At 33.5% G+C, this 12338-nt stretch overlaps 1 protein-coding gene across 2 annotated transcripts; it reads left to right on the top strand.

Moving 5' to 3' along the window:
• Positions 1-3970: 3970 nt before the first annotated feature.
• Positions 3971-7887, top strand: LOC107820429 (uncharacterized). Of its 2 annotated transcripts, none has more exons than XM_016646718.2 (4): positions 3971-4108; positions 4257-4367; positions 5828-6382; positions 6493-7887. In XM_016646718.2, exons 1-4 carry the CDS (start codon positions 4085-4087, stop codon positions 7516-7518), a joined length of 1716 nt encoding a protein of 571 aa, XP_016502204.1. In that variant the 5' UTR covers positions 3971-4084; the 3' UTR covers positions 7519-7887. The 2 variants fall into 2 exon arrangements, with proteins under 2 accessions (XP_016502204.1, XP_016502211.1); XM_016646725.2 differs by having other exon boundaries at positions 3990-4108; positions 4257-4328; positions 6493-7737.
• The last annotated feature ends 4451 nt before the right edge of the window (positions 7888-12338 follow it).

Below are 12338 nucleotides of genomic sequence, written 5' to 3'. Positions count from 1 at the left end.
ATTTTATATAAAATTTTAATTAAACTACATATAAAAATTATATATTTATATGTCGGTTTGGTTCGAGTTTTTTTACTCAATACCAAAACTAGTCGGATTTTTTAATCGGTTTGGTGCGGTTTTTCGGTTCGGTTTGTACACCCCTATTTTACTATCAGTACAATTTAATTTGTAATAGCATATTAATTCTCATTTACTAGGCTACCATTAAATATTTATTAAAAGTTAGCTATAATTATTTTATAAATGGCTTATTATACAAATATCTTTTATACTTCCAAGCATACAAGTTAATTGACTTTAAAGTTAAACCCAAAGAAATGGACAAAGAATATGCAACACAGTAAGAAAAGAGCACCACGGTGGCCAATACGGGGGAAAAGAAAAACTTCATACTGCCATAGCCAAAATTGAACTGCATTCTATTTTTGACAGATCCTAACTTCATTCCCGCGATTGGAAACTTGACAGACTGAAGTTAATTATGAGATGGGTAAACTTTAAAACTTTTATAAACTTGGGCTGTTTTTTAAATAGGGGTAAAAACGGCTATTTGTGCACTGTCGGGAGTGCTAATTAGGGGTGAGTATTGGTCAGTTCGATTCGGTGGTGAGTATTATTGCTTCGACATATCGATTATCGGTTTATAAATATGTTAAACCGATTAGCGAATTGATAAAATATCGGTTATCGAGTATCGGTTAATCGGTTATCAAGTATCGGTTAATCGGTTATCGATCGTTATCGGTTCGATTTTACCCCGATAAGATAATTTAATTTAGAGCGAAAAGCATAGTGTATTACGCTAATTGATCTTATACCTTGATCTCTTTCAATTATGTTCTAAAGAGTGAACAAAAGTTTCATGGACACATGTCTACCCTCATCAAAAGTTTTTTCAATTGCATACAATAAAATTTTCTTAAATGTACTTCATATATTCACACACGAATGAACATCAATGACATTATGAAATTAAAGAGGATGACCTCATCATATTAACTTGCATCCTACCAAGACAATGACTGAAGAACTCATTATTAATTTTTTCATCTAACACAACAATGTTGTATTGTTTAAGAGCAAAATATTAAATATATTGATACCGTAAAATGCATTTATTCAGCAATTGTAGCAAGAGCAATAACATATTCTGGAAAGGTGGCACGCGTACTCCATGCTATTGGGGAGGATCCATTAACAAAATATACTGAATATTGGGAATATTATAGGACCATAATTACAAAAGTTACTTTCATATCAGGAATTAAGAGATTTGTTGAAGTCTACTTGTCCAAATACGATAGAAACAACATAAAATAGCGGCAATTACACTTTAAAAATTAAAAAGTCCAAACATAATACTAACAGAGAATGAAGCCCTAAAGTGGCTTTATATACCTAAAGAGTAAAATTATAATTTTGATAAGTTTATTGGGCTATCGGTTAAACAATTAATAAAAGGGATTTTACCTTCCTATACAATATTTGAAACTTATTTACCAAAATTATCCTAGTTTTGTATATTACCCATCCTAAACATGGGTTACTTACAAATTATATAGAATCCATTATTAGTGCCTTGAATTAGGATTTAGTTACACCCTTTTCCTTTTTTCTCTCCTTTCCTCTTTCCTCACTCCCGCATCTCGCTCATTAATTTTCTTTCTTTCTTCATCTTTCTCTCTCACCGTCTTTCCCTCTCAATAGCTAAGCCTAAAAGTTGTCTTCTGCCAATCAAACTACTGAAGTAACCTCCAGGTCGTATGAATTCAAGATTTGAACACTAATCTATCATAAAGCTCTGAATTCGAATTTGTGTTTTCAAAAATCATTATTTATTTGGATTAGGTGTTGTTGCAAATAATTGGAAATATGGTTTGGAGTTTGTATCTCAATTTTTTAGGGCGTTCTGGTGAATATTAGACTTGATTTTGGCTGAATTTTAGATTGAAACTCGAAGAAGAAGAAGAAGAAGAAGAAGAAGAAGAAGAAGAAGAAGAAGAAGAAGAAGAAGAAGAAGAAGAAGAAGAAGAAGAATATTTGTATAATGTAAAAATCGTTGTATAAAATTTGTATTTAAGTTATCAATACTATATTTTTACATAAAATTGTTGATATATATCAAAATTGTATTAAGAGAGTAAGTTATGATTGAAATTTTATAGAGGAAGAAGCACACACCACACACAAAATATATACAAATAAGATACAAAATATACAAAAGACATATTGTATAAAAGTTGTATAAAAATTGTATTTAAGTTGTATGATATTGTAGTTGTATTTAACTGGGTGGAAATAATGACTGAAAGTTGTAAATAAATTGTAGATTAGTTGCAAATAAATGTATACTATATAGTTAGTTGTAATTCAATATTACAAAATCAAATGCAATGTGACTAATTCAATATTACATTCCAAGTCGCAATTGACTATAATTTCATTGGGGTAAAATTTGATTATGTAATTCACCAAATAACTTGTGACTATAATTGTCAAAAATGTCTTTGTGCCAATTCTCAGTACTTGTACTGAGTATTGCCATTTGTCTAAGTAATAAGGAGCCCTATTTTCAAGTTGGTTACGTGATAGATCTGCATGCTTTCGGTGCTTATGATGTAGTTTTGATTTCCTCCGTGTTACGAAAAGTAATACATGTTTAAGGAAATCAATGGTGTTAAGATGATAGCATAATTAGTTTAATATTATTCGTTGAAAGACATTTGCTAAAGAAGAATTTCGTGATGCTTAATTGTGTGAATATTAGAGTTAAATGCCAAGAGGTGTTGTTATGTCAAATATCACCAGTTTCTCAAATTATACATGGGGAGGCAACTAGATTTTATCATCATACAATTATTTTTCAACTTTTATATAACATTCAAATAAAAAATATATATAACTACAACACAATATAATTTACCTACAATTTTACTACAACTTTACTACAATTTCGTAAGTATATTGTATATATATATATATAACTAAATTTACATACAATTTACATACAACTTTAATATAATTTTGTATGTGTCATGTCTTCTTCTTCTTCTTCTTCTTCTTCTTCTTCTTCTTCTTCTTCTTCGAGTTCAATCTGAAATTCAGCCAAAATCAAGTCTAATCTTCACCAAAACACCCTCAAAATTGAGATATAAACTCCAGACATTATTTCCAATTGTTTACAACAACACCCAATCTAAACAAATAATGGTTTTTGAAAACCCAAATTCGATTTCAAAGCCTCAAAGCTTTTAATGGCTGTCCATGGTGGAGAGTCAAACACCTTCAAAATTTATTGATTGACAATTTTAATTTGAACAATAATTGTTCAACATGAAAGGAAATTGCTAAGTTAAAATGATTGAAATCCATTGATGAATTCTATTAAAACTATATACAATAAGAAAGCGTAAAAAACAGTGAACGTAAAATGAAGAAAAATTGGGAAAAAAGTAGAGAAGGAGAGTACAAAGACGAAGAGAGAGAGAGATAGAGAGACGAAGAGAGAGAGAGACAGAGAGAGAGTGGACAAGTATAAATTGATAAGGAAATAACTGATATTCCTTATTCAATTCATAATATAAAGGGATACTCATTTAAAATTTATTTGTACAATTGGTAAATTGTATATGATCATGTAATTAAATTGAAACTTGAGTAGAGAGGATAATAAGATTTCAAATAGTGTATAGGAAGGTAAAAATTCCTTAATAAAATTGGGTAAACCGAGACCCAAACCGATAACCCAGTAATCAAATAATATAAAACCGTTATCGAACCCTTAACTCAATCACCCGATAGCGATAACCCAACAAACATTTTTCTATTTTTACGCGATATATGCCCAGCCTAGTGCTAATGGCCCGAATAGAATTTTTTTTTTGAGCCAGGAAAAAAAATATTCTATTCGGGCCATTAGCACTAGGCTGGGCATATATCGCCTAAAAATGGAAAAATGTTTGTTGGGTTATAGCTATCGGGTGATTGGCCCGAATAGAATGAACACATAGGATAATTCATAGTCGTTTCTAAATATTAAATACCACTACCACCCCCACCATACTTACTCAACAAGCCAACGATGTCTTCTGCAAGTCTGGATATGGTATTGAATCTGAATTTGACTGTTTAACCAAAAAAATTCCAAACAGAACAAAAGTGATAAGAAAAAGAAAATGAAAAAAAGGAAGGAACTTAGTTGAGCTGATATTTCCACCGCATGTTTTAACCCTTTTTTCTTGCTTTAATGGCAGAGTTTTGCTGGGAGTTTTTGCAGGAAATGGAGTTTCAGGCCTTGTAGAAGACCAAAATCTTGCATTTCTCAAGTGGGGTTTCGAAAAAATCAAACTTTTTTAGTATTACTGGTAAATTTATTGAATTTCGTTACATCCCTTTTGTAGATGGTATGAAAAGAAACTAAGAAATTGAGCTGAAGTTTTGTGCTTTATGCTGTTTCAGAATTCTATGTATGATAAAATAGCTTGGCAGTAGAAGAAGAACTTTTTAAAGTATTTATATGGAGTACAGTTAAACTTACAAAAAAAAAATAAAAAAAAATGTGGAGGACAGTTGATTTTAGTGGTGAACTGGAAATTTGGTTTCAACTTGGATATATTGACCTTTTTGGAAATTTGTTACATTTTCAGTTATTAAGCTAGCTAGATCTTTGGCCAGAATTGACAATCTAATTAAAGCAAAATTATATATTTCGTGTTAGTTTGATCTAGGGAATTGACATATATAGCTTAGGGCTTGTGGTACTAAGCTAGTTTGCTCTTTCTATTGTTGATGTTTCTTTCTGTTATATTTCTTTTCATTGAGTAAAATGTAGTTGAAAGTTTTCAATTTTGTATTTCAGTTGATAGGTCAATACGATTATACAGAATTTGTTAAATTAAATATTAGATCATTTCATTTGGGGAGATTCTTATCAATTTACTGTAGGTATAGGTATCTTCAGATTATGTACTGCTGTTTGTCTTCCTATGTGATTACTGGCTAAATTAGGGAAGTTATCAATGTTCTTACTATCGCGTTGGTCCCTGTATTTTCGTATATCATAACAGTGTTCCTATAAGCTAGTGGTTTAGTTTTGTTTGTGAACAACTTGAGGTCAATAACAATAGTGACTATCATGAAAGCCATAATTTTGTTTTATTCTGTTGCAGCGTTTTTTTAGATTAAAAAAAAAAAAGAATTATCCATGCAGGTATAATTGTGGTGTTGTGCTGTATGCATTCACTCAGTTACCAGTTTTATCAATTATTTTGTGGATGTAGATAGTTAAGTGGTTTTTGGTAGTAAGCTTGTAGGTTTATTTAGTGACTGAAGCAAGTTTTGCTCAAAAACTAATATCGCTAAAGAGAGTGTGGGGTTGCCCAAGTGAAGAAGATGGAACAGATAACCAATTCAGCTATTAATTTTCACCATCAGACAAGTTCTTCTTTTAGGTTTTCGTATTAGAAAGTTATTTCTTTGGAGCACGAGCAAACTTTCGCTTTAGAGACATTTATAGAAGTTTGATGCATTAGAAAATCTTGTATTAAGATTTGGTAAAAGAAAGTTTGCCACGACTATGTGAACATCTCATTTGATTCTATACCATTTGTCAAGATAATCTCTTCCCCCCCCTCCCCCTCCCCGCCCGAAGACACACACTCTTCTCTACAACATATAACTAATATAGAAATTAAAAGAATAATGTTGTTTGTTTGTGTTTTTCCCTTTTGATAGTTAGAGAGTTATTCTTTGCTGATTGACAGATAATTTTTACAACGTTGACAAACAAAACCTACAGCAGTTATTAGTCTAACATATATTGCAGGAAAGCAATGGTAAAATGTTCAGGAAATTCAAGAACTGTTTAAGCTCTGTAGGGTATAATGGAGTTCCTTTAACAGAAATTTCTTGTGCTCCAAGTGCTGCAATCTGTCAAAATGAGCTGCCTCCACTTGTTAGTGCTTTAAAAGCTTCAGCTGAAGAAAATGCTGCAAGTTTTCATTTTCCTGGCCATAACAGAGGGAAAGCAGCACCATCATCATTGACTCAGCTCATTGGTTCAAAACCGTTTCTACATGATTTACCTGAGCTTCCAGAGCTTGACAATCTCTTTTCTCCAGAAGGTCCCATTTTAGAAGCACAAAAACAAGCGGCAAGGCTTTTTGGAGCATCAGAAACATGGTTCCTTGTTGGTGGTAGTACATGTGGAATTCAGGCCGCCATTATGGCGACTTGTTCACCTGGAGATACTCTTATTCTACCACGGAATTCTCATATCTCAGCCATATCTTCCATGGTATTGTCTGGTGCACTCCCAAAGTACGTCGTCCCTGAATATGATTTCAACTGGGATGTCGCTGGTGACATCACTCCATCACAGGCAAGTATAACATCAAAGATGCAATAATTTATATGGATTTTCTTTTTAATTTTTTTTTAAAAAAAGACTTTAACTTGTACCCTTGAAATGGTGAAGTTCTTGATATGTAGGTACGCAAAGCAATCAATGAGCTAGAAATGGAGGGCCGAAAAGCAGTTGCCGTTTTGGTTGTCTCCCCTACCTATCACGGTATATGCAGCAACTTGGATGAGATCTGTGAGATCTGTCATTCTCACAGTATCCCCGTAATTGTTGATGAGGCTCATGGCGCTCACTTAGGATTTCATCCGAAGCTGCCTAGCTCATCCTTGAGCCAGGGAGCTGATCTTTCCGTACAGTCTACTCACAAAGTTTTGTGTGCACTTACGCAATCATCAATGTTGCACATGCAAGGAAATCTTGTGGATAGAGAAAGAATCAGCAGAAGCCTACAAATGCTTCAAAGTAGTAGCCCAAGTTATCTGCTTTTAGCATCTCTGGATGCTGCCAGGGCCCAACTGAGTGAAAATAGAGAGGCAATTTTTGACAAAGCAATGAACTTGGCAATGGAAGCAAGAAGCTTGATTAGTAAAATTCCTGGAATCTCAGTCCTTGAGTTTCCAAGTTTTTCTAGTTCTTTTTCCATTGACCCACTGCGATTCACCATTGGTGTATGGCAGTTAGGTCTTTCAGGTTTTGAAGCAGATGATATATTGTGCAAAGATTTTGGTGTTGTTTGTGAACTTGTAGGGACCAAATCTTTTACTTTGGCGTTTAACTTAGGGACTCAAAGGGATCATGTTCTTAGGCTTGTAGCCGGTCTAAAGCATCTATCAGAAGCTTCTCACTTTCATCAACCTGTGAAAGATGAAGGCAAAAATGTAAATCATTTTGCATGCTTTGGTGATGTTAGAATGAGCATGAGCCCTAGAGAGGCCTTCTTTGCTAAAAAACGTAAAGTCAGCATAAGAGATAGCCTCGGTGAAATTTGTGGAGAGCTTGTATGTCCTTATCCACCTGGTATTCCAGTGCTAATTCCTGGTGAGATCATCACAGAAAGAGCGTTGAGTTATCTCCTGGAGATCAGGAGCAAGGGTGCTGTTATTACTGGAGCAGCTGATTGCTCCCTATCATCTTTTGTTGTATGTGTTACCTAAGCAATTCTTCAGCAAGAATCCTGGCATACAAAGGACAAAAGCAAGGATTTTGGTGTTAGATTAGCCTGCATTTGGCTATTGAGATCTTAACCTTTCCTCTACTGCAGCGTCTTTCCTGTACTGCAACCAGCACTTTTGGGTATAGTTTGGAGGTCAAAGCAACTTCTTTATTGGTAACTCAAAGGCAGCTCAATAAAACTTGTTTTTCGGACAGTCCTACTTGGAGTTTGTCTTTCATAAAGACTAGAGTCTCTTATGTTTGACAGGAGTTGTCCCTGATGCTCCTCGAAACAATGATTGCTGGGTTCCCGCAGTCTTCTTTTCCTCATTCTATGTTTTACTATGGTCAAAGGAATGTGGATATATTTATATATCAGCAGCAAGAGCTAGGACTATATTGGGGAGGGGCAACACAATGCTCCCCATCAAACTGGACAATTGCCGTACAGGAGGCTGAAGCAAGAGAAATACCGACAAGTTATTTCTCATGAGATAGTGTTGGTTCTTGATAAAAGAAACTAAGGAAAATAACAGAAGGGAAGATGACAAGAAAATAAAAGAAATATGCAAAATAGATGTAAAAAGAAATCTAAAGAACTAAATCTGAAAAATTTATATTATTTCACTGCATTTGGACTACAACTTATAAGATAAATGTCAACTTAAAAGACCTAAAAATCATCACAAAATTTGCTTAAAATAACAAACTCCTAGAGACTAGTTCACTCCTAAAGACTAGTTTAAAATTGTTTCAAATTCAAAATAAATTACTGTAGTAAATAACTCTTAAGCTGAAACAGTAAAATAATTTAACTATTTTTCAGCTTCTAAAGCATATTTCTAACACTCCTCCTTGCTTTTGAAGCTGCAAATTTTGAATTTATGCCTTGTAAATCTTTAACTGGAAGCGACTTTGTACGTAAATCTGCCAACTGCCAACTGATCGTTGGACTTGCAGTAAATTGAGTTCACTTTTTTATTTTGCTGCATCTCATGATTGTCAATGAAATAAGTTGGCTCTTTTTTCCGGCTTCATTTGCATTTTGCCTTGAGGCTTGTCAACTTTCTTCCAGATTTGCATTTTGCCTTGAGGCTTGTCAACTTTCTTCCAAATTTTGTTTTTCTGAAATATTGACAACTTTTTCTTTGCCTCATTTTCACATATGTCCTCATTTGGAGGATTATGTGCACTTTGTAGATTCTTATGGCTCATTTTTCATCTCCTGTTGGATATAATGAGAAGTTTTTATCTCTCATTTTAACCCTTAAAATCTCAAGTCCAGTTGCATCATAAATGTAACAATGTTTATCTTCAAAGGACAATTTAAATCATTTTTCCATTAGTTTTCTAACACTCAATAAATTTTGATCAATATCAGGAATATAAAGAACATCTGAAATTTTCTTAGTACCTGACTTTGTTGGGATTGTAACAGTTCCTTTTCCCGTAGCAAGAATATAATCACCATTCCCAATTCTGACTTTCTTATTTCCCATAGACGTGAATTCTTTAAAAAAAATTCTATCATATGTCACGTGGTTTGTACAACCACTATCAATCATCCAAAAATCAGATTTTTTGGTTGAAAGAAAAGTTGCCACAAACAAGTGATCTTCATCTTCATTGACGACTTGGGCATCTGCTTCATGCTTTTGATATTTGTCTTTGCAAATTACAGCTTCATGACCAAGTTGGTTGCAAATTTTGCACTTTGCATCTGGCCTCTTCCAACATTTGAGTGGTGGATGTCCTTTTTTTGCCACAATGCTGACAAGGTGAGTAATTTTTCTTTGCATTATTACCCTTGCTTTGAGTTTTATGGTTGGCTGCCAAGTCTCTTTCAACCATACCATCTTGCCTCATAAGCATCTTTTCTCTTGTGCCTGCAATGTATTTAACAATTTTGCCCAGGAATCTTGGATAGATCCTTTGTATTTTTCAAGGTAGTTATGGATATTTCATATTTTTCAAGCACTGTAACAAGAATTTTTTCAACAATTCTTGAATCTTTAAATTTAATACCAAACAATCTTACCTTGTTAACCATGCTAAGCAACCAATCTGAAAATTCTTTGACGGTATCAGATTTCTTCATTTTCTGCAACTCGAATTCCCTTAATAAAGTCAACTCCTTCATGCCTCGTATTCTTTAATCTCCTGTATATTCTCTCTTCAGATAATCCCAAATTTCTTTTGCTGATTTGAGAGCCATAACTCTCGTGAAAAATATTGGAGACACACCAGCAAACAAAGTTGCTTTCGCCTTTGATTTCTTGTTTTTTTTTCCTTGTGGCTCTTGATTTGGGCCACAGTGGGATTGTTAGGCGACGGAAGAACATCAAACTCCTCTTCCACGGCCTCCTAAAGATCTGAAGCCTCCAAGTAAGTCTCCATTCTCACTGCCCACAGTTAGTAATTTTCACCATAAAAGACTGGAGGAGCCAATTGAGAAAAACTCGTTTCAGTTTCCATCTCACTCAAGAAATGTTTTTACTCAGGTCCCTTAAGAAGATGGCTCTGATACCAATTGTTGGTTCTTGATAAAAGAAACTAAGGTAAATAACAAGGGAAGATGACAAGAAAATAAAAGGAATATACGAAATAGATGTAAAGAAAAAAACTCTAAAGAACTGAAGCTGAAAATTCTATATTATTTCACTGCATCTGGACTACAATTTATAAGATAAATGCTAACTTAAAAGACCTAAAAATCAACACAATATCTGCTGCAAACAACAAACTCCTAGAGACTAGTTCACTCCTAAAAACTAGTTCAAAATTATTTCAAATTCAAAAATAAATTACCGCAGTAAATAACTTTTAAACTGAAACAGAAATAATTTTACTATTTTCAGCTTCTAAAGCATATTTCTGACGGATAGCATTTCCATTTGCATTCTCTTCTTTGTTATTTTCCCGTCTTGTGGGGTCTTTTAGCTTTTTGGCTTATAAGTGTTAGTTAATTAATCTTGATAGGAGTGAATGACGGATTTATTTGAAGAGGTGGAACAGTGAGAATATGTAACAAAGCACATCTCTTTTCTTATCTGCACCTTGTACACTGGACAATTGCAACAGTATGATAACTTTGAAAATGGTATAATTGTTGGACTCTTGTTGTGGAAAGATGGTACTTTTGAGGGCTAAATACTTGAAGATTAAAGTTTTCATGTACTTTGTTTTTGCTCTCTTTTATCTTGGTGGTGCTATACCGTCTGATAGAAGTATGGCCAATTTTCAGCATTTCTGTTAGAATTGGAACAAAAGGAGGATAGTCTTGAAAATAAAGTTAGAAATAGAAGATGAAAATAAAGAAAGGATTCAAATAATGCAACTTTGGAACTTCTTAAAACACCCCCACTCCCCCACTATAGCATGTTTAGCCGAGCTTTTAAAATTTGATTATTTTGAAAAGTTTTTTTTTAAAAGTGCTTTTCAAAAAATTACTTTTGGTGAAAAGCAATTTGTGTTTGGCTAATTAATTTAAAAATACTTTTGAGCAACAATTAATGTTTGACCAAATTTTTAAAAAGTGTTTCTAAGTTGTTGTTTCTAAGTGTATTTTTCTCAATATTATTTTCTTAACAAAGTACTATGGGGAGAAGTTACTCTTTTCTACTTCTCAAAAACTGTTTCTGCTTCTACTCTTTTTCTTCTAAAAGCTTCGCCAAATACCTTAACTTTGAAAAAAATAACAACAACAACAAACCCACTGTAATCCCACAAATGGGATCTGGGAAGAGTAGTGTATATGCAACTTTACGCCTACCTTGTGAAGATAAAGAGGATGTTTCCGATAAATCCTCGGCTTAGATAAAGCATAGTCACATCACAACTTTGGGGGGGAAATTATTTTTATTTAAAAAAAAGACACTTTGACTAAAAAGAAGCTTGGTCAACCGGTCTATTAGAGTGAAAAATGGTTAAACAATTATTATATATTTGGACATGTATTTATACCTATTAGAAGCTTGAATCTTCTGCTGAGTGTGAAAGTGTAAAAAATTGATAGAAAAAGGAATGAGTTTTAATATATTAAGAAAGTACATCCTATAATAATGAATATAGCACTCCTATTCAAGAGATGCCCATGCAAATTTTGCAAAATATGGAGAAAGAGAGAAGCAGTAGGTTAATGGCCAACAAAATTCCAACTTGATTGATATTCAAGATATCATTAAATTGCCCTTTTCCATCCTTGAAACCAACGCATAGTCCAAGTTATCACCTAACTTATTTGTTTCTTGGAACTCAGTGTCTTTCTTTTTAAAACATTTGGGCAAAGAGCAACTCCAAAATACTTAACTTTAGTTCCAGTAGTGAAACGCTCGAGCTTGCCATAAAATGCCCTATATAAATAAATCACTAAGAGAAGTATACGGTGTTTTATGTGGTATAAATAATCTCAGAGGTAACAGGTAGTTTTGGAATAAAAGTGATTGTCTTTTGAGAGCTACAAACGTTATAGTGCATCTAGAAAAGGAAAGAATATAGAGCAGAGCACGTGCATGTCTAATTTGGTGGCCCTCCAATTATTACAAGTACAAAAATACAGATAAACAAACCACGGAAGCAGTTGGAATATAATACTAGTATTCAATCAAACTTAACTAGCATTCATCTTTCCCAACTCACAATTTGGTAAAAGAAGGGGGTAAAAAATGACAAGGCAAAAAGGCATATAGGTGAAAGTTTAGGAAACTAAAAAGTTTAAAAATCGAAAAAACAAAGGGGAAAAAGCTATGTCAAGGGGGGTTGAGTATGAAAATCACACAATGGATGAGCAAAATGAACCATGAATATCAGATTTCCAGCAATA

Source organism: Nicotiana tabacum, chromosome 18 (genome assembly GCF_000715075.1).
Source record: "Nicotiana tabacum cultivar K326 chromosome 18, ASM71507v2, whole genome shotgun sequence".
Classification (NCBI taxonomy): domain Eukaryota; kingdom Viridiplantae; phylum Streptophyta; class Magnoliopsida; order Solanales; family Solanaceae; genus Nicotiana; species Nicotiana tabacum.
Note: the sequence above shows the minus strand (reverse complement) of the source record. Positions and strands in the feature narration are given on the sequence as shown.